General features: G+C 52.6%; 1 protein-coding gene across 1 annotated transcript in view; it reads right to left on the bottom strand.

Moving 5' to 3' along the window:
* Positions 1-22947, bottom strand: part of DRC11 (dynein regulatory complex subunit 11) — a 166435-nt gene that overhangs the window by 62411 nt on the left and 81077 nt on the right. The window contains exon 7 of the mRNA XM_075530131.1: positions 19777-19982. Within this exon, the coding sequence (XP_075386246.1) occupies positions 19777-19982 (206 nt within the window). The remainder of the gene's footprint in view (positions 1-19776; positions 19983-22947) is intronic.

The following is a 22947-nucleotide window of genomic DNA, read 5'->3' as shown; positions in this document are numbered from 1 at the left end:
CCACCCTGTTCTCCAACCCCACTCGACGGCTCTGCTTGTATATGGACTTGACCAGTGAATGGTCAGGGGGCTCCGGGTTGGTCAGGGTACCCAGCCATGGTCAGGGGCTCCAGCCATGGTCAGGGGTGGGGCTCCCAGTAAGGAGGGGAATCAGGCTGGCAGGCGCTTTCTTGCTGATGTGCTCTGAGTACTTTTGCCTGGGATGCGGTGCAAAGCACGGGAAGTGGTTCATGGCAGATTCTCAGTGAGCACAAGTAAGGCCCAGGCTAACCTTGCTGACCGGGTGCCCAGCCCCTGTCGGCCACTGTAACTAGGGAAAGCGGCTTGGATTCTGAGGCTGGGGTTTGGGGGAGACACAGACACCAGGTGGTATGAGAGCAGGGGCTCTGAGGGGGTGAGCCCGATTGCATGTGTGCCCCACAGATTGGTAAGCAAGCACAAGTCTCCATGAGCTTCCTTTGCTGGCTTGTCGGACAACCATTGGACACTGGTGACGTGTGTGTGTGTGTGTGTGTGTGTGTGTGTGTCTGTCTGTCTGTCCTGGGGCTGTCGGCAGGTCGGACGCGGAGCTTCTAAGGAGCGGAAGGAAACCCAGAAAGAAGCGGGCTTCTTTCTTCGTAGGATGGCGAGTATCAGACAAACCCATCTCTCTTCCCGACAGACCGCTTCTCCCACCCCGCGGCCCCGGCCCGCTCTCTTTTTAGCTTAAATAGTGAGCCATTTGGTGCTTAAGAAGGAAGACAGAAACACAGCTCCCTTCTCCCTGTTTGAAGCTGGGGATAAACACAGGGCTTGAAGGAAACCGGAGGCCGGAGCCGTTCAGATGATGGATTCGTGCCTGAGCCTGAGGCGCACTCGAAGCTGTGTCCTTTACACCACAGCTATGTTCAGAGGCTTCTGTGACTCTGTAGTCGTATAACTTCTGCTTTGAAATTTAGTGTGTGTGTGTGTGTGGGGGGGGGCGTTCAAGGGGCCCACAGTTGATATATCAAAGAGTGATTGGCTTCAGCGAGTGTTTTACTTACTGCGCTTGCACGGTTTTAAAATCTAATGGTTCGAGGGGCTGTCATGTTTAACGTGCCTCTCCCAGACAGTTCTCAAACTCCAGTCCCCGGGACCCCTTCACGCTCCTGGAAGGCCCCCTAAAGTTCTGTGAGCTGTATCTACCGACATTTACTGTATTCAAAATCCAAGCGGAGAAATGCCTAGGACCCGTCCCTGTAGTCTTTAAAAACACCCGTGCGGTTGTTAGGCGTTGTCGAGTCTGGTCTCACCCACGGCGGCCTGACAGGCAACAGGACGAAGCCCTGCCCAGAGCCGTGCCGTCTGCACGGTCCTTCTGATGCTGAGGTCCAGCCAGGTGGCCGGCGTGTCAGTCCGTCCAGTCCAGGGCCTTCCTCTCCTTCACTGCCCTTCCGCGTTTCCTCTCCCCACACACGCCACCCCTCCAGCCCCCTCTCTGCGGGCACCGCCACGCCACTGCCTCATTGCTCCGTACGTTCCAGAGCCCGCGGGTTTCTAGGGACTCAGAACAAACCTAGCAGCTTACATCACAGGAAACCAGGGCGGATTTACACGCGCGGCTTCTGTCAGGGGCTCTTAATCACTCGGCACGTTCCCTGTGCCAGGGAGATGCAACAACACTGCATCTTCACCGCACTCTGTGCAGTGGAGCATCCACACAGCCAGCTATTGGCTTGAATAGATGGGTGATTATATTTAGTTTTTCTGAGTTATATGCCTCCATAGCATCAGTAATAAATCGAAATGGAATTAGTCTTATCCTTAAAGAACTGGAAAGCGTTGTGTGGCAAACATGAAAAAATATGTATCTTAAACTAGAATACAGATGATGACAGTGTCTCTTGACAATCCTGTGCGACTCACATGCACATGTACACACACAACACACATGTACACAGGAGACACATGTGCACATGCACATATATGAACACAGCACACACGGCACAGACAACATGTGCAACCGCCCCACACTTATCCAACCTCACACAAACGCATAGGCCCACATGCATGTGCACACAAACACACATGCACACACAAGCCCCCACACGTATGCACATGCAAATACGTGCGCGCACACACATCTGTATACATGCATAGTCACACATGCACACACAATTACACATGCACCAAGTCTGCATGTATGCTCACGCACACAATGCACAGATACACACTCAGGGCCACACCCGGGTGCATGCCTATGCACATGCACATAAGACTGCACACATACACAGCCACATATGCACATACACATAGAAGCACACACAAGCCGTCACACTGGTGCACACAGCACACGGGCTCTCCCTCCCATGGCAGACTGACTTCCCTTCCTGCCCCATGTGGACCCTGTTCTGTATGGCCCCTCTCAGCTCCGTGTCTGGACCGTGTCCCTGGGAGCAGGCTGAACGGAGGCGTTTGGGCCCCGCTGTCTGTTTCTCAGTGCTCATCCCTGGGCCACCCGTTTTTGCCCATGCAGATGGTGGGTGGGAAAGGAAAAAAGAGCCCCATACAAGTGTGAGTGTGTGGGTGGGGGGGCAGTGTTCATGGGGTCCCGCCACCGATTGGGTGAGATGGGCTGCGTAAAGACATGGGATTTGTTTGTCTTTCATGCATTACAACTCCACAAACAAAAGGGAAAAGAGGAGAGAAGGCTCCCCGACTTAAAACCCTGCAGTCCTCACCCCGAGATCCAAACAACGGCCCATGTGGCTGTCACGCACCCACCGTTGCTTAGGGTTGTCAGTGCCGGTGGGCGTTTCCCACCTTGTTGGGGGGTCTGGGTCCTGGCTGTGCCGGCTCTCTCGGCGCTTTCTGAGCGCGCCTGGCCTTGGAGAGGTGGCCTTCTCCACTCCCCTGACCCCAGTGTGTCTCTGCGTTGTTGCTTCACTCCTGCCGGCAGGCTATCCCTCCCAACGTCGCCCCCATCTCATCCACCCCATTCCCATTAGGTCTCCAACTGCTGCCGGTCAGGGAAGAGCCAGTCCTTCAGCTGGGCGCCCAAACTTCCCAACCCCAACCCCAGCTCCTTGAGTCTGGGTCACTCAGATTCATCTAAGCCCTATCAAATGGAACAGCCCCCACAACTCACTGCCATCAGTGGTTTCCGACGCACAGTGACCCTGCAGGACAGGGTAGAGCCGCCCTTGCCAGTTTCCCAGACTGCAGGTCTGTACAGGAGTAGAAAGCCTACTCTTTCTCCCACAGAGCAACTGGTAGTTTTGAACTGCTGGCCTTGTGACCAGCACCCCAACAGGCAACCACCACATCACCAGGGCTTCTTACAAATGCAACAAGTGATGCAGAGAACAAAACTCATTGTACGCCTGCAGGAAGGGTAGCCTGGACTCTCCACAGGAGACCAGTCCTCTCTGGCCGGACCGAGGCAGGCGAGGCACTCCTGTGCTGCTGGCCAGCATTCCGCCACCAACGGCAGTGATGGCTCAGCTCACAGTGACCCACTGCCACCGAGTTGACTCCAATTCACGGGGTCCCTGTAGGGCACAGTACAACTGCCCCATGGGTCCCAGGGCGGCCATCGTTAAGTTGGTTAAGCTGTATTAAACTAAGTATTAATTTCTAAGAGGTACACTTCCAGTTATGAAGCCCACTTACTAAAGAGTATTTAGAAATATTCGAATACGATCCCTGAATATCCAATATCTTATCCATCCAGATTCAAAGATTTGGTTAATAGTTTAAAAATAAAAACAGAAAAGTGGGACCAGACTTCAACCCAGTGTCGCAAGGTGTGAATGCAATATCCCGGCATGGAGGAGGGAACCAGTGGAGAGGTCTGGGAGGCTGGCCCCAGCACCATAAATTAAGTGGATTCCTGCCCCTCCCCCAAAAAGAATTTGTTCCAAAGGACGACATTGACTCTGCAGCTCCGAGAGATGGACATATCTGATCAGAGCACACAGGAGCAGACGAAGGGGCAGGAGGAGAGAGTGGAGCACAGCCTGGCCCACCAGGCTGTGATGATGATGTTCCTGAGTAGAGCAGCCAGTCCACAGAGAGAACAACATGGCTGGCCCCACTATGAGACAGGATGCCCCTCAGTGACTAAGGGCGATACAGGGGACAGCACCGGAGACACAGTGTGGGAATTGCATCTGACCTGATCCCACCACACCGAGGCAAAGCACTGGGGGAGTGCAGCGGAACAGCAAGGGAATGGAGTGGCAAGGTCCCCAGGGAATGCTGAAAGTGGACTTTGGGGCCAGGGCATGGTGCCCCAACAGACTGGACTGGAAAACGCTCCTAAGGGCCAGCAAACGATCCCTGAACTAACTACAAGCTTTTCTCTTGTGAACTGTTTTGTTCTGTTCTTTGTCAGTGGTTTGTTTTTGTTGTTTTGTTGTCTGGGTGTATACTGTTGCTTTGTTTTCCTCTGTCTTGTTTTCGTGCATGTTAGTGACTCCACAGGTCTGTCTGAATAGGACAGGCTGGATGAACTATCTGGAGGAAAAACAACGGGACCGACAGTTCCGGTGGGACTTGGGGTGGGGGGGTAGGGGGCGTAAGGAAGTGGTGTTAACAAACCCAGGGACAAGGGAAAAACATGGGACCCCAAAGGGTAGAGAAGGCGGAGTGGCAGGCATGGTGGGAAATGATCAAGGGTAAGGTTGCTTAGAGAAGAGGTATACTCTAGCCCAGGTGGCGATGAAGCATGGTAGTAGGGCAGGAGGAAAGTCAAGGGAGATGGAGGAAAGAGCTAGGAGTCAAAGGGCATTCATGGAGGTCTAGACAAAGACATGTACATGCAAATATATATAGGAGGATGGGGAAATAGATCTATGTGTCTATATTTGTAGGTCAAGTATTAAGGTGGCGGAAGGACCTTGGGCCTCTACTCAAACACTCCCTCAATGCATGAATACCTTCTTTTATTAAATTGGAACTCTATGATGCTCACTCTCCCGACACAACGGCTGGAGCCAAAGTGGGTGAACAAGTAAATGTGGTGAAGAAAGCTGATGGTGCCCGGCTATCAAAAGAGATAGTGACTGGGGTCTTAAAGGCTTGAAGATAAACAAGCGGCCATCTAGCTCAGAAGCAACAAAGTCCACATGGAAGAACACACCAGCCTGTGTGATCGAGTGGTCCCAAAGGGATCAGTTACCAGGCATCAAAGAACAAAAAATCATATCATTGACTGCACACCTCCATGATAGGATCGCTGAAGACAAATGGGTGCATAAGCAAATGTGGTGAAGAAAGCTGATGGTGCCCGGCTATCAAAAGAGATAGTGTCTGGGGTCTTAAAGGCTTGAAGGTGAACAAGTGGCCATCAAGCTCAGAAGCAAAAAAGCCCACATGGAAGAAGCACACCGGCCAGTGCGATCACGAGGTGCCAAGGGACCAGGTATAAGGCATCATGCAAAAAAACAAAAACAAAAAAACAACGATATAAGTGTGTGAATGTATGTGTATATATGTGTATATGTGTATATATATATATATATATATATATATATATATATATATATATATATATATATATATATACAACATATTAAATGAAGGGGGAAGTGCAGAGTGGAGACCCAAGGCCCAAGTGTCGGCCAATGGAGATCCCCTCATAGAGGCGTTTAGGAGAGGAGATGGGTTAATTAGGGTGCGAGGTAGTACCGATGAAGAACACAGCTTTCCCCCGGATCCTGGATGCTTCCTCCCCCCAACTACCATGATCCGAATTCTACCTTGCAGGGCTGGATAGGACAGAGGCTGTACACTGGTACATATGAGGGCTGGAGGTACAGGGAATCCAGGGTGGATGATACCTTCAGGACCAAGGGTGTGAGGGACGATGCTGGGAGAGTGGAAGGTGAGTGGGTTGGAAAGGGGGAAGTGATTACAAGGATCCACATGTGACCTCTTCCCTGGGAGAGGGACAGCAGAGAAGTGGGGAAGGGAGACTCCGGATAGGGCAAGATATGACAAAATAACGAGGTATAAATTACCAAGGGCACATGAGGGAGGAGGGAAAGGGGAGGGAGGGGAAAAAAAAAGAGGACCTGATGCAAGGGGCTTAAGTGGAGAGCAAATGCCTTGAGAATGATTGGGGCAGGGAATGTATGGATGTGCTTTATACAATTGATGTATGTATATGTATGGATGGTGATAAGAGTTGTATGAGTCCCTAATAAAATGTAAAAAAAGAAAAGAGGAAAAAAATGATTAGGGCAAAGACCGTACAGATGTGCTTTATACAATTGATGTATGTATATGTATGAACTGTGATAAGAATTGTATGAGCCCCAATAAATTGTTAAAATTAAAAAATAAATAAATAAAATAAAATGTAAAAAATAAAAACAGAGACATGGGGCCCATCCTTAGCACAACCTCTGCCTCACCCACCACATACTCAGAAGAAAAGCAGCCAGGAGAGGGGCGGGATCACTCTGAGGCCCAGGCTGCCCTGTGGGATCCCCGGTGTTCATTGCCCTGAGGGGATCCCCCGGGTCACCTTCAGGCCCGCCTGTTGTTTGACGAGGAGCCCTGGGACGTAGTAGCTGCACGTTTGGTGCAAAGATAGCAGTTCAGAACCACCAGCCGCTCCTGGGGAGTAAGAGGGGGCTTTCTACTCCCACAAAGAGTTTTAGTCTCAGAAACCCACAGGAGCAGTTGCACTCTGTGCTTTAGGGTCGCCATGAGTCGTAATAAACCGCAGTGTCATTGAGCAGCTAACCACCAGCTCAGCAGTTCGAAACCACCAGAGGCTCTGCAGGAGAAAGATGAGGCATTTTACTCCCATGAAAGAGTTACGGTCTCAGAAACTCACAGGGACAGTTCTACTCCGCCCCACAGGGTTGCTATGAGCCAGAGCTGACTCAAAGGCAGTGAGCTTGACTCTTTTTTTGGTGGAGTCTGGGAAGGGTCCTTGGTGGTGCCGTGGGTTAGTTCCTGGGCTGCTGATCAGAAGGCTGGCTGGTCAAACTCACCACCCGAGTCCTGGGAGAAAGACGGGGCTGTCTGGTTCCATAAAGATGCACAGCCAGCGAAGCACAAAGGGGAGGTTCTGGGGGTCAGATCTATGTTATGATAAGGGTCTTGCGGGGATTTTGAATCATGGCCCTTTGGGCTAGTTATTGTGACGGGGCATCGCCACCTCATGTACAGCTCAGACTGAAGCACCTCTCGGAAGGGGAATGATCGCAAGGGAACATGGAGCTGGACCGCAGATCCGAGGAATAGAGAGGCGTTGATCCCAGACACATGCCCAGAGCTCTGCAAGCCGTGGTCTGAGGATGTGTGCCTTTCCAACCCGCCCAGAGTGGCCGCCAAAGCTGGCCCAGGGCTAACCTTCCCAGGGCACCTGCCCGTTCCTTACACGGTCTGAGCCACATGCGACAAAGCCCCACACCAAACTCACTGCCACCAAGGCAATTCCGACTCAGAGTGTCCCTACAGGACAGGGTAGAACTGGCCCCGTGGGTCACCCAGACGGTTAGTTAATCTTTATGGGAGCAGAAAGCCTCCTCGTTTTCGGGAGCAGGGGGTGGACCTTGCGGCCAGCAGCCCCCTGCAAAGCCACACTCCACAAGGCTGTTTCAAACACGACGTGGTGGGGGTAGCCTGGTTTTGCAGACTTGCTTGAAGGGTTGGCAAAAACCGAAACAAGGAGCATTCCGGCCAAACCCCCTCCTAAGAGCCCTCGCTGATTGACACGGCGTGAGTGGACAGCTCAGAATGTGACGCCGCCATTGTCTCGTGTAGTGCCCCCTGCGGTCCCGAGGCTGGGGGTGGGGTGGGGCGGACCACTGCCCGGTGGGCACTTGACTTGAGGTTAGGAAGTCCAGGCCTGGCCACTCTGGGCCACTTCCGCCACACCCGCGGGCCCTGCAGGCAAGGCTGAACAGACGCCCAGGGGAAGCACAGGTGGCCAGATGCCCACGGGCAGCCCTGAAGAGACAGCGTGACCCCAGTGTAGTATCTCCCTGCTACCCGGTGCTCCCTGGGAAGGCAGATGCGGGCACTGCTGCCATTGGCGGAGCAGTTGCCAGGGAGCTGCCTCGGCCTGACGATGGGGACACCATGGTGCAGACTCAGGGCTGCGTTTCCAGGAACAGTTTGTCAGCTCTTTCTTCCAAGGCACCCCGGGTGGACTTGAGCCTGCAATGTTGACGCTGAGCACGCGGTTTGTACCACCTGGGGCTTCTGTACCCACTGGTTCACTCTCTACTCTCTCACTGCCAGGGTTCTGACTCCAGGGAACCCTCCAGGGCTGGGCAGTACCACCTGTGTGGGTTTCTGAGACTGTAACTCTTCCCAGGACTTAGAAAGCCTCGTCTTTCTCCCTCAGATCTACTGGTGGCTTCGAATTGCTGACCTTGTGGTTAGCAGCATAACATGTAACCCACCATGCCACCTATAAAAAATAGATCTCACTGTCACAGAGTTGATTCAGACTGATGGCCATCCTCTAGGCCAGGGTAGAATTTCCCCTGTGGATTTCTGAGACTGTGACTCTTCATATAAACAGAAAACCTCCTCTTCCCCCCCCCCCCCTGGGAGGGGCTGGCAGTTTGGAACCGCTGACCTCATGGTTAGTAACCCAAGGAGTAACCACTACACTGCTGAGTCCCTGCGAGCTCCTTCCCCTGGAGAATGCAGGAACGGGCCTGGTGGGGCCCATTCAGACACCAAAGACTACGTGTCTAACTGAGTGAGTATTATTAAGTATTAAGTATCTACTGTCAACTTGGCAGTTAGGAATTAGTCTCTCAAGCCCCTCTCAGTGCTTGATGCCAGCTACATTCCCGACGCCGCAGGCTGGCTCGGGCACGACGGGCAGTGCTCAGGTCTCGCAGAACCTAGGGAGCGGAGGGCGCGGCTTTCTTAGCTAGGTAAGGGGAAGGCAGGGGTCTGGGTTATGCTGGCGTTTGGGAGGGGAGGAAGCTGGAGGAGGGACACACCCTGGTCTTCTATCCCGCATGTCCGACGTGGCAGTGGCGGTGGTGGTGGGGGGTGGGGGTGGGGTTAGCGCTAGTGAAGAATTTATGCCTGGTGTCAACATTTCTCACCAAAATGTGCAAATGACCAGCTCCCTGTCCACAGTGATTTAGAAATCAGTCACCCTGGTGATGCAGGTCCCCCATGAGACCCAGCACTGGGCTCCCGAGGGCACCCTTTGGGGCAGGCTTGGGGCTGGGGCTGGATCTGTGTTTCATCAAGTATGAGAAATATATGGATGGGGGCTTCCTGGCCGCCCCCCCCTACAGTCACCCAGGCACCTCTACTCAGGGCGGCAGGCTCGTAAATTCACCCCCCCACCCCCCACACTCCTCCCGGCTTGCTTGCTGGGGAGCGTAGCCCGTGATGCTGCACGGGAGCCCACAGAGGTGATGCTGGTCACCTATAAATTCCCTCACACTCAGTAAAGGCAATAAGTGCACATGGAGCTAATTACCGAGGCCCTCCCCGGCCGACTAGGGGGTGGGGGTGGGGGGAGGAGCGTGCGGAGCAGGGCGGTTCTTTCATGGCCCCTGACAGCCGCCCATTCGTTCGCTGGTTTTTCTTCTTGGTCTCAGGGTGGGAGGTGGGGGGACGCATTCAGGCCAAAAGCTTCCTTCTTGGTCTGCAAGGATGAGCTTGGGATGGCTTCGATTCTACAAGGACTGCTGGGCCTCGGGCCCCTCCCCAGCTGGTCCGTGAAAGGAACGGTAGGTGCTGGACAGCCCGGTGGGCGACTGGATTTGGGCGCATCTTGTGCAGAGGGGACAATGTCCCCCATCGTGAGCAATGCATGTTTTCATTGCTGCTGTGCCCTGTGGCATTGGTTCCGACCCGGAGTGACCTTTGCACAACCGAACGAAGCGCTGCCCGGTCCTGCCTAATCCTCACGGTGGTCCCTGCGCCTGAGCCCGCCACGGTGTCAGTCCATCTTGTAGAGGGCCTTCTTTCTCTTTCACTGACCTTAGCAAGCATGACGTCCTTCTCCGGGGACTGGTCTCTCCTGACAACACGTCCATCCAACGTGTGTGAGACAGAATCTCGCCACCCTGCCTCTCAGGAGCACTCTGGTTGGGCATCTCCCACCGCGGGTTTGCTTGTCCCTCTGGCGGTCCACGGGGCTCCCCATATTCTTCTCCAGCGCCACCATTCGAACGTGTCGGTTCTTCTTCCGTCCTCCTTAGTCAGTGCCCAACTTTCCCACGCACAGGAGGCGACTGAAAAGACCATGGCCCAGTTCGGGTTCATCCTCGTCCGGAAAGTAACGTCCCTGCCCTTCAACACGCTCACGAGGTCTGTGCAGCAGACGGACCCCGTGCAAGGAGAGGACGCGGCCTGTGCTTTGTTTCCGCCTTCCTTCGGACGTGGGCAGGAGAAGCAACACCTGGGCAGGGGTAGGTGCATCTCCAAGGAGGGAGGAGGCTTTTTTGGGGGGCCTCCTGGTGAGTCACAGCACAATTGTGCCTCCCATCCTGCCCCGCTACCCTCCCGCCGTGTGACTTTCTGGGCTGTTGGCTCAGAAGTGGGCTGCCAGGCTGTCTTCTGAGTGCCCATGGGTGGACTCCGCCCTCCAGCCTGCCCTTTAGTCATCAAGTGTGTTAACTGTTTTCACCGCCCACGGACAGCTTTGAAGAAGGAGGTCATTTGGGCTGCTAGCTAACCACAAGGTCAGCTGTTTGAATTCAGCAGCTGCTCCGAGGGAGCAAGATGAGGCTGCCTACTCCTGTAAAGTGTTGCCTCTCAGAAACTCACAGGGGCGGTTCTCCCCCGTCCTGCAGGGTCGACAGGAGTCGGCTTAGCCTCCATGGCTGTGTGTTTGGTTTCAAACTCTGGAATCCAGGAGGTAAAGGAAGATGAGCCCAGGAGGATCACTTATGCCCATGCTGGGTTCCCTTCACCATGGCGCCCCGCTGTGCAAAGCAGTCATCTTCTGAAGGCTGGCCAAGACGGCATTAGAGTGAAGGGCGGCGAGGTGGGAAGGCGGCCTCTGTGCATGCACTGGGCCTCTCCGCCCAAACGTGTCCATCTATGACACCTGGGCTGGGAAGCATGTTGGCAGACACCACACTGAGACATACAGGTTGGAGCTGGCTGCAGCACTCACCTGAGCTCCCTAGCCAGGGAAGGCTGTGTCCTCTGGGGAGGCTGATGACAGAGTGGTCATCTCCAAAGTCACCCGACTTCCCTGTGACGGGGACCTCAGCAGTGACAGGGGGAACGGGGGCCTTTCACATTTCCGAACAATCGCGGGTGACATGTGTGGCTGATGTTCTGCCGCTCCTTACAGTGATGCCTTGCCCTCCTCTAACCCCTACGAAGCACCCAGCTCAGGTCATGGCATTTCCATGGCCTCAGACACATGTGAAAGCTGGGGGATGTGCAGGGAAGACTGAAGAAGAGTTGGTGCATTTGAATTAGGGTGCTGGTGAGAAAGATGGAAAGGAGCCGGGCTGCCCAAAGCAGTCTGTGGTCCCAAGGAAAAAGCAGCAGCCCCGCCCCCACACCACCCTAGGGGTGTGTGTGTTTCATCCTGTTGTGCATCAGGTTGCTATGAGTCAGAATGGACTCAAGGGTCGGCTGACAACAACAATCATTTAGCCAGGCACTACCTCACAGGTTTCTTGTCATAGGTGTGAGGGTACTTCCAGTGGTGCATCTTCCATGGAAGCATTTTCATGGGCGTCCCTTCAATTCCTGCAACCTAGTTCCTCACCAGTACCTTCAACGTGGCTCAGGCTTCATCGCTCCACACCATCAGTTCTTGATCATATGCTACCTCTTGAAATGGTTCAATGTAGACCTGTGCTTTTTGGTAGTGTGACTCTGTGTAGTCCTTTCATCTTCTTGTGGTACTTCCAGTGCCATTCGTTGTCTTGTCCGCTGTGGTAGTTATATCATCTGGTGTCAATTTGAGAGGATTAAGAGTGAAGAGGTGGAGTTCAGCCTGTCAATCAGGTCGCAGCTTCATGACCTCATTTGGAGGCACTAAGGAGATAAATAGCTTGCTGGGACACAAGTTGACTTCCTAGGAGACATTGCAGCTGACAAGACACATGGAGATACACTAGTGCCCTGAGCTGGAGGAGCCATGTAGAGACCCCTGCCAGCGCTGAGATGCTTATAATGTCCACTGGATCCACAAGACATCCCACCCACTGGCCTGTTATTTTCCTGCACTTGGCATCATTGCATGTGTTGTATGAGTCTGAAGAGGAATTTATAGATTGGTATCAGACACATGGATTAATATTGGATTTATGGACTTGATCTGGACTAGGCTGGGATGTTTTCTTTATGTATAATTACTCTTTATATAAAGCTCTTTCCTATATACATATTTTGAGTGTCTATGAATTTGTTTCTCTAGTCTACTCTGACTAACACATCCACAGAATCCTTCAGTCTTGCAACTTGAGGTTTGAATTCTTCTTCTTTTGAAAAAGTTCTAGGCTTCAGAAATGTCCAGCATACTCCCCTCTTCTGGTTTCCCAGCTCCAGGTCTTTGCATGTGGCTCTATAGTAGTTTTCTCTGTCTTCCGAACCACCCCTTGGAATGTTCTGTTCAACTCCGTATGTCACCGCTTCTTCATTTGCATCAGCTACTCTGAGTTCAAGAGCAAGTTTCAAATTCTCTTCCGACATCCATCTGGGGCACCTGCCTTGTGCCTGACCTTCTGCTATCTCCATGGTCATGCGGGATGTCTTTGCTGTCACCCAACAACTCACCTGGCTTCAGTCGTTAGTGTCCAGTGTGCCAAATGTATTCCTGAAGTGGCCTTTAAATTCAGGTGATGCATGCTCACGGGTGTACTTGGCTCTTAGGAGCTTGTTACCAATTTTCTTCAGCTTCAACATGAATTTACATACAAGCAATTGATGATAGGTTCCTGAACCAGCCCCTGTTCTTGTTTGGGCTGATGACATTGAGCTTCTCCATTCTTTCCTTTCAGAGGTGAAGTCAATTGGATTCCTGGGTAGTCCACATGGGGTCCTGGTGGTATAATGGTTATGAATTGGGCTGCGATCCATAAGGTCAGCAGTTTGAGTCACCAGTTGCTCCATGGGAGAAAGACAGGGCTTTCTACTCCCATAAAGAGTTACAGTCATGGAAACTCACAAGGGCAGTTCTACCTTGACCCACAGGGTCACTGTGAGTGGGTATCAACTTGATTGCAGTGAATGAGATTATTCTGTTTGATGAGGTCTACATGTATATTTGGTGCTGATGTTATTGAAATAAAGTTATTTGCAACGAGTAAGGTTATCATCATGCAAATATCAAAGAGATAATAATTAGTGTGTTAATTGGTACATTCATTCAAGAGAGTGTTAGGTCATCATTAGAAACATATTCTAGAAAACATGGCAAAATCCAACGTTAAGTTAAAAGGTGTAAGATGATTAGCATGATGTAGGATTCCATTTCCATAAATTATAGCAATGGAGGAGAGACTAGTGATTTCCAGGTCCTAAGAACGGTGGGATTAAAGGGGCTTGTATGAGATACCTGGGTGACCCAAGGGAGATCCTGCATGGTTTAAAATCAGGAAGGCGTGCGTCAGGTTTGCATCCTCTCACCATACTTAATCAATCTGTATGCAGAGCAAATCATCAGAGAAGCTGGATTATGTGAAGAAGAATTCGGCCTCAAGATATATCAACCCACTCACTGATTAACAATTTATTAACAATATGAAGATGACACCACCTTGCTTGCTGAAAGTGAAGACTTGAATCCGTTGCGCATGAAGATTAAGAAAGGCAGCCGTTAGTTTAGATGACACTGTAGTATACTGTCAACGCAGTGTAAAGAAGACCAAAGTCCTCACCATCGGACCAACAGGTGACATCATGATAAATAGAGACAAGATGGAAGTTATCCGGACTTCATCTTGCTTGGCCCACAGTCAATGCTCACGGCAGCAGTAGTCAGGAGGTCAAAGGATGCACCGCAGTGGGCAATTCCTCTGCCCAAGACCTCTTTAGCATGTTAGAAAGCAGAGGGTTACTTTGAGGACTGAGGTGCACTTGACCCATGCCATGACATTTTCAATTGCTCCATGTGCATGTGAAAGTTGGACAACGAATAAGGAAGACTGAAGAAGAAGTCAATGCGCTTGAATTGTGGTGCTGCTGAAGACTATTGGCAGCTCCACAGCTACCCAAAGAACAGATAGGACGTAAATCTGTCTTGGAAGTGCGGCCAGAGTGCTCCTTAGAGGCAGGGATGGCAAGGCTTCTTCTTACCTATTCTGGACGAGTTTCCAGGAGAGACCAGTCCCTGGAGACGGACAATCATGCTTAGTAAAGTGGAGGGGCAGCGAAACAGAGGAAGGCCCTCAACAAGATGGACGGACACCGTGGCTGCAACAGTGGACTCAAGTCTAGGAACAATTGTGAGTTTGGTGTGGGACTGGGTAGTGTTTTGTTCTGTTGTGCATACAGTGGCTATGGGTGGGAACCGACCCCATGGCACTCCATAACAACAGGGGAGACATTTGTGGTCATGAATAGTTTTGTGCCTCCAGATGTCATGGAGGTTACGTACTCCCATGCTTGGGGTAAGATGTGTTGGATTGTACCCACAGGGGGTATCGAGGTCAGTTTCTTAGCACTGACATTCTGCTACGATTGCATGAGCTGTAACTAACTGAAAGGTTGGCAGTTTGAATCCACCAGTTGCTGTGCAGGAGTGAGTGGTGGAGGGAGTCTGCTTCCATAGAGATTACAACCTTGCAGAACCTAGCCCACCATGATGATGTTCTACATGCTGTTTGGGGGAGTAGCCACTGGAGCCTTACAAGCTGGTGAGTGGTAACTATTGGCCTCCCCTTGTCCAGAGGAAAACAGAGTGATGACTATTCAAGACACATGGGAAAAACAATGATTCCTGTGGACTGATAGACCAGCTTATAATCTGATCGACCAGATTATAACAGCTAATTAGTCCACACAGCAGTATAGAGGGTTCAGTTCAACTCACTTCTGAGGAACAGTTAAAATACTGGAAGTCCTTCAACTCACGTGGGCTGCTGGGTTCAAGGTCAAGGAAGCAGACAGCAGAGTCCTCCCTGGGGCCAGGCAAGCAGAGTCTGACCACAGGCAGCAAGCAGTAGGGTGGGTCAGCAACAGTCAATAGCTTGGGAACTCAGTGAAGCAGGTCCAGATGGGAATGCTGAACTCAAGCAATGCAAGGCGACAGGATCCACCAGCCTCAAGCTCAAGCCATGCATGTGGTGAAGCAAGTCTTGAAGGATCCTCCAGATCTAGCGACAGGATCTGTGGGTTGGCCTGGCCCACAGGTAGTGGAGCTCATGGGTTGAGGCAGAGAACTGGCTATAGCAGCAGCACGCATGCATGCACACTCCCATCACCAGAAAGCAAGAGAGAGGGGGGCGGGCCTTGCAGAGCCATTTATCTCTTTGCCTTCCAATCAAACTGCAACCTGATTAATGCCCCCTGTTCCCATTGGCCAGGTTGGCACAATAGACCTACCAATCACAGCTCAGGACCAGGTTGGTTTCCTTCTGTTGTGCGTAGGGTTGCTATGGGTCTGAACCAATGGGTTGGCACCTGACAACAACAAAAAGACAGGCCTCCTGGCCCTGAGACCAGACGCTAGAGAGTTCCTGGCAACTGCTCTCCAATTGCTCTGGAAGGGATCCCCTGAGAAGGTCCCAGATGGAATAGGAGGACAATGTGGATGAACTAAAAATCACAAAAATGACATGGGTGGCTCGGGGGACCCGCACCCCACAATCCCCAACACCCCCCCCCCCAGAACTATGGCCCTTCGTCACCACTCAGTTCTGGAATGGGCTGACATTTCAGCCAAGGAGCAGACAGGTGTGTAAGGGAACATTAACATGCAGACACCTTAGACTAACTCCTCAACCCTCTGAGATCCAAAGGGCAGCACTTATCTACCAGCAAAGATCGGCAGGGTTAGGAGGAGAGGAAGAACAGAGACGGGAGACAACAGGGAGGGTGGGGGTGGAGATATGTGATCGGTCTGTTGAGGGACGGCAATCAATGGGATGAAACAACATGTGTCTGAACCGGTGACTGTGGAGCCAATGGCCGGCTCTGTAAACCTGCCCTGATTTGTGAAAAAGAGTCTAACACAACAGCAAAACAAGAGACGTAGGCAGCCCTGGGCTTCATAGGGCCCATGCTTCTGTCCTACGGCAAGGGGTTTGACTTCTTGGGTGTAGGAATAGAAATGTCTCATTTGTCCCCCGGCCGCTTGGGGTTAAACCCGACGGATCACATTTCATGTTTTAAAAGATAATATTTTCTTTTCATTTGTCTTTGCTTTCAGGAAAAAGCTAGAAGAATAAAGGACCCCCCCCCTTTCAAAATTAATCAGATAAATGTAATCTAATTATGCAAGTAAATCAGCCTGGAATACTAACTTCAAAAGAGGGCTCTCAGGCCTTTGTGAATGCCCCAGAGGGCTATTCTGGGGCAGCCCCCAACCTGCCAGGTCAGGGGTACTAGGAGGGAGGGTTTTCCGGGCTGGAATCTTCAAAGGAAGCCCATCAACTATGAGTTGACTGAAGGGACAGCTCCCGGGGTGACACACCGGGCAGGTTCCAGTCTCCCACGGCCTCCCTGGACCTCAGGTGGGGAAGCTGACTGCACGACTGCTCCACCCCCCGCCCCCCATGGCTCCCCTGGTTCTACTCTCCTCAAATATTAGTGATGTTAAAAAATTTGATTAAAACTGTTTATTTGGAATTATCCCAAATGGGTTGCTTTTCTTCCTTCCCCCTCCCCCTCCCATATGTGGTAACTAGGTCTTTTATTGTGAAACTGATACTCGTTCAGCTCACACTCAACGCCCAGTCACTGAGCCCATTTCAAATTACAGTGGCCCCGTGGGGCAGAAGAGGGCTGGCCCCGTGGGCTTCCGAGGCTGTCACTGTGTCTGGGGCAGACAGACTCCTCTGTCTCCCATGGAGGGGCTGGTGGTTTGGAACTGCCAACCTTGAGGCTACTAGCCCAACATGTTACCACTGTGCAACCGGGACTCCTCATTGGCTGGGATGGGAGGGGGTGTGACACACAAGGTATCCAACAGTGGAGAAAAACGTAAAACTCTAAAATGCCTCTCCTCTAGTTTCCAGAGGTAGCCATGCCAACAGTGAATTGAGCACTCTTTCAGATGTTTTCCAGGTACATACAAACATACAGTTAACAGGCCACACGTCTGTGCATCTCTCTGTGATCCTGCACCTGTGTACGTTCTTCATTTACTTGGGGATTGTCACTACACAGAATGCTTTCAACATGTTTTCTGTCACTGAATATATCTAATTTTAAAAATTCCAAATATGAATAGGGGCCCTTGGTGGTATGTGGTGGTCAATTACTCAGCTGTTAATTGAAAGGTGGGTGGTTCAAACCCACGGGCCGCTCCCTGGATGAAAGATGAGGCTGTCTTCTCCCAGAAGGATTGACAGCCTTGGAAACCCAGTGGGACAGTTCTACTTTGTCCTCTGGGGGGGCGGGGCGGGGGGGGGGGATATGAGTCGGAATCGATTTGCCAGCTGTGGCGCAGGCTTTGGTTCGCAGGCGACTCCGCCTATCATCTAGGATTGGACTCAACGGCAAAGAGTTTGGTTTGGGTTAGCTTTCCATAAAAGCCCAGGACCACTTCATATACATATAAAGATACATACTTATTAACACCACTATTATGCAGAAAACCATAGAAATGGAAAAGTGGTTTTACCCTCAAAAGATAAGCCTTTGAAGACCACGAGGGGGTGAGGGTGGGGCAGGGGGAGGGAGGGATAGGAAATTAGAGAGGGAGGGAAGGAGGGAGGGAGGGAGGGAGAAAGGGAAGGAGGGAGGGAGAGAAGAAAGGAGGGAGGGAGAAATGTGGAAGAGACCCACATTGATGGAGGGTTTCATGATTTCGTCTGCTGAGATGGGCTGTACCGCTCCATGGAATATGCTTCTAAAAACACCACCACCATCACCAAACCCCCAAGAGTGAAGGCTCACTGTCCCCTAGATTCCTGACTTCTTGGGTTGAAACATCGGTCTGAGTGGCTGAAAAAGGAGAAAAGGTCAAACTGAGACAGACTTGGAGTCTTCAGCGACGGACAAGGTCCTTTCAAACATGGACTCCAAGAAAGAGCCATTTCTTTGTCAGGAAATGCATCGTGGAATGCCGTCCGGTCGCTGAGACTGTGGGCGCAGGGAGGGAAGTGTGTGGTATCGGGTGTTCAACAACGCAGGGGCGAGTGCCCAGGCCTGCGCCATCAGCCCCAGGGCGTGGGATGTGGCCAGGACACCCAGTGCGGGAGCACACAGTGACCCACATCTACTTCCCCTGGGCGCATGCAGTCTGGCCACTGGAGAAGAACTCAAAAATGTCCATCCTGCGGGCTTGTGCGACGCACCACTCAGACGTGAGATTCCCGAGCTTGGCAGCACCCGGTTTAGTTTATTCAAGGGGGGATTCCACGAGGCGGAATCCTGGGACACGACAGTTCGTCTCTCAGCTACTCACCACAAGGTCAGTGGTTCGAAGCAGCCACGCAACGGCTTCAGGGGAGGAAGACCTGAGCACCTGCTCCCCCTAGGTGGTCAGGCTAGGGAACCCCGCGGGGACACCCTGCTCTGTCCTAAAGGGGCGCTGTGTACCGGAAATCGACTTGATGGCAGCTGGCAATACAGAAACACGAGTGAATGCCTGGTGTGAAAGAAGTGTGAGTTACCGTGGCCCCCACACGTGAGCCAAACCCTCCGGGTTGATGGATAGCCAGCCAGAGGAGGCCCTTGTATTACAGGCACAGACGCTGCCCCACCTCCCCGGAAGGTGGCTGGCCCTGGGTCACACAGCTGTCTTGGTGGGGGGGCAGGGGTTCCCACTCAGAGTTTGTGGTGTTGGTGTTGTACAGTGCCCAGGGTGGGGGGTTGCGTGGAGGAAACCATTCATAGGGAGGCAGGGAAGGGAGGTGAGAAGCTTGACGGGGAGATACCACCTGGTATCCCCGGACCCTCCCCTCCAAGGGTGAAAGCCAGGCCCAGTGTATCCTCTTATCAAGGTACGCGCAGGCTGACTTGTGCTTACTTACTGACCTGCAGCGCACGATTTCACATGAGTTTCACTCTATCAATGGTTCTGCTTCCAGGTCTGACTGGCATCTGTCTCTCAGTCGCCAGCACCCTCCACCCCCACCCCCTGAGCCCAAGTCTCTTGTCCAATTTACAGGCCCTGGCAAGGATTGGCAGAGGAGCCCTGGTGGAGTAGTGGTTTCACTTTGAGCTGCTAACAGCAAGATCAGTGGTTCAAATCCACCAGCTGCTCTGAAGGAGACAGACAGCTTTCTACTCTCATAAAGTTACAGTCTCAGAAATCCTCCAGGGCGGTTCCACCCTGTCCGCCGGAATCGACTTGGTGGCAGCAAGTTTGTTTTGTGTCAAGTGTAGAGTACTCAGTCAGCAGCGTAAGCACAGGCTCACCTGTGCTTACCTACCCATCTGTATCGCACAACCTCCCGTGGAGTACGTGTGGTGTTGTCAGCAAGCACAGGGATGCACGTGCTTCTTATGTGAGGAGCACCCAGCCCTGCTGGTGGCTCAACAGCGGGTGAAGGCTGCCCGCCTCTGCCCACCTCTGTCCATGCCCGGGGCTCCTCACAGAAGCATCATGGGCCACGCTTCAACAAGACTCATGTCCTGGACCCTCAGCTGTGGCCCCTGGATTTGCTGACAGGAAGCCCATTGCCCCTCCCCCCAAGCCCTGGGCTGGTCGCGTGGAGTCCAGGGTGACTTGCTCACCTGCATTCGATGAACCAGTGCCGGATCTGGTCCTGCAGGCCGTCCTTGATGTCGGGGCCCTCCACCAGCTTCAGGTCATCCTTGATGGTGACCAGGGCATCCTTGTAGTCCTCCTCATGCTTCAGCTGCACCTCATTGCGCCAGGACTGCACCTTCTGGGCCTGCATCAGGGTGGTGCTGATCTGGTTAATCTGCGGCGGGGGCCTCTGTGGACACAAGCACAGATGCCTGAGGGCTGTGGAGGAAACTGGACGCACGTCAGGGTCATCAGTGGCGCCCCACAAGACCCTGAGTCCTCCCCAAACTCTAAACCCATCACCAGCCAGTTCATTCCCATGCTGAGTGGCCCTACGGGACTGCTCAGAATGGCCCCTGTCGGTTTCCCAGACTGTAACGAATTGATGGCAGTAGAAAAGCCTCATCTATCTCCTGGGGAGCAGTTGGTGGATTCGAATGGGTGAACTTCTCAACTCTAAACCCACAAGTCCAGTCTGGTCCACAGCGACCTTGTTCGGGGCTTTCAAGGCTGTACAAGTGCCCAGGAGCAAACTGGTCTCATCTTTCTCTCAAGGAGCGGCTGGGGGGTTTGAACCACCCGCCTTGCAGTTAGCAGTCTGGTTAGCAGTCGAGAGCAAACCAAATGGCCCGTGATCTGCTCCTGTCAAGACTCTCGCTGAGAAAACCCAGTCGAGACAGGGCAGTTGTCTGGGAGTTGGAATTGTCTCAACTGCAGGTCTCCTGTTTTTGTTTTACTCTGACGATTCATAAGAAATACACGCAGAATAAACAAATGTGTCCTGGAAGAAGGTTCGTCAGAACGCTCCGTGCGGCAAGGAGGCTGAGACATCCTCTCACGTACTTTGGACATGTGATCTGGGGAGACCAGTCCCTGGAGAAGGACAGGTTAGTAAAGTAGAGGGGCAGGGACACTGAGGACTGACCGTGGACAAGACGGATGGACACAGTGGGTGCAACCATGGGCTCAAACAGAAGGACGCTTGGTGCCGGACCGGGTGGTGTTTCTTCCTGTTGTACACCAAGTCCCAAGGGGTCGGACCCAACAGCGACACCCAGAACAAAGGATTTGATACAGCAGAGACATGTGAAGACATGATCCCCCTGTCATGACGTGGGCAGTTAGTTAGAAAGATGCATCTTCACCCCCATGGCCGGCTCGTAGCAGCCCGAAAGGACAGGGTAGAACCCCCCACAAAGCTAGACTCTTTTTCCTTTTAAAGATCATTTTGTTGGGGGCTCTTACAACTCTTGTTACAATCCCTACATCAATTGTTTCATACATTTTTGTACATATGTTGACATAGTTCTTTTCTAGACATTTACTTTCTATTGAGCCCTTGGGATCAACTTCTCTTTTCTTCCCTCTCCCTCTACCCCACCCTCGTGGCCCCTTGATAGATGATAGATTGTTATTATTTGCATATCTCACATCGACCGCTGTCTCCCTTCCGCTCCGGTTTCTGTTGTTCTCCCCCCTGGAGGGGTGTGGGTGATTATGTGCCATTCATTGCAAGCGGTTCCCCCTTCCTTCCCACCCCCACCCCTTCCCCTACCCTTTTCGTATCGCTATCCCCATTCCTGTTGCTGGGCTCCGTGTGTCCAGTGAGCCTTATCTCTTGTCTATACCTATGTACATGTTTCGGTCCAGTCCAGAGTGGGAAGCAGCACTGGGGTCAGGATAATGGGAGGGGGGTTTAAGGAACCAGAGGTTTATTGCTTGATCCATCCGTGCTCTACTGCACCCCGATGGACTCATCCCCTCCCTACCACCCCTCTGCGGAGGGATGTTCCATTGTCCACAGATGGGCTTTTGGTCTCTGTTCCAACCCCCTTCACTCTCACCAACGTGCTTCTGCTAGGCTCTTCATGGAAGCAGCCTACCTTATCTTTCCCTGGAGGAGCAGCAGGGCTGATGGGTTTGAAGGGATGGGCTTTTGGTTAGCAGGGAGCGCTATGACCTCCGTGCCACCGCTACCAGGAGCCCTCACAGATTCACAGTCACTCTGTCATTCTGAGTTCAGAAACTGGGGCTTTGCCGAGTCCCCTTGGTGAGTGGGAGAAGAGAGACTATCCCGGAAGACAGTCTGGAGGCTGGAAGCCTGACCCGAGGCTGGTCACATCAGGTCCCCCGACAGCCGGGAGCTCTGGTGGCACAGTGGATTACACGTGGTGTTGCCAACCGCAAGGTCGGATGTTCAAACCCAAGAGCTGCTCCATGAGAGGAAGATGAGGCTGTCTGCCCCGGGAAAGAGTTATGGTCACTGAAGCCCACAGGGGCAGTTCTGCTCCGCCTTCCAGGGTCTCTCTCGGTCAGAATCGACGCAATGACAGTGAGCTCTTGAGTTTATCGACAAAGCTCTCCAAGAAGGGGCTTCCCCAGGGTGCTCCCCGCATCTTCCCTGGCGTTCTATCTCAGTCTGAGGATGTTCTCTCCCTCAGGGTCTGCGGGTCCACGAGGGGTTGCCCATTAAGCCGAGCACTTCTCCCCCAGTTGGGGAGCATCGTGGCTGGAGGTCATTCAGACCACTTGGAGGCCCGAGGCCCGCTCTAAGTCCCCCAGGTGGAGGAGGCGGCCACGGTAAGGTTTCATGCCTCTGACACCGAGTTCCCCCCACCCCACCCCTCCCCCATCAGCTGTGCTGCGGGTGCATGTGCTTTGCTGTGCCCCCTTCTCTGCAGCCCCTCTCCCAGATGTCCCCGCGTTTGGAGGCTGGTGGTCTCTGTGGAGCCTGTGCTCACGATCTGCTCTTCCTTGGGGCTAAAACGTCTTTTTCCTCTCTCGCCACTTTTGCCTGGTCACGAGGAATTCAAATTTGCGGATTCGACCCATGCTCTGGCCCCTCGTTTAAAAACAAATGGCGGACATTAAAGGGAGGCAGGGGACACAGGCATGCACTCCAGACTGGAGTGCATCAGCTGTGGGGGAATGCATCTTAATGAAGGCGTCCCACGTGAATAGGCCATTAGATGTACAAGCCTTCCACCGCTAATGACCCGGAGCCGGATAACGAAACCCGCGTTTAGTGCAAGGTCCTCTGTCAGCGAAAAGATACAGCTTCATAATTGATGTTGCCGTGAGAACGGGGTGGCATGTGATGCTCCCCGAGTTTGCAGGAGCAGGGGCGGGGGTGGGGCCCAAACAGGACTGCATGG

The sequence above is a fragment of the Tenrec ecaudatus genome, chromosome 13 (assembly GCF_050624435.1).
Source record: "Tenrec ecaudatus isolate mTenEca1 chromosome 13, mTenEca1.hap1, whole genome shotgun sequence".
Classification (NCBI taxonomy): Eukaryota; Metazoa; Chordata; class Mammalia; order Afrosoricida; family Tenrecidae; genus Tenrec; species Tenrec ecaudatus.
This window is presented reverse-complemented; position numbering and strand designations above follow the sequence as displayed.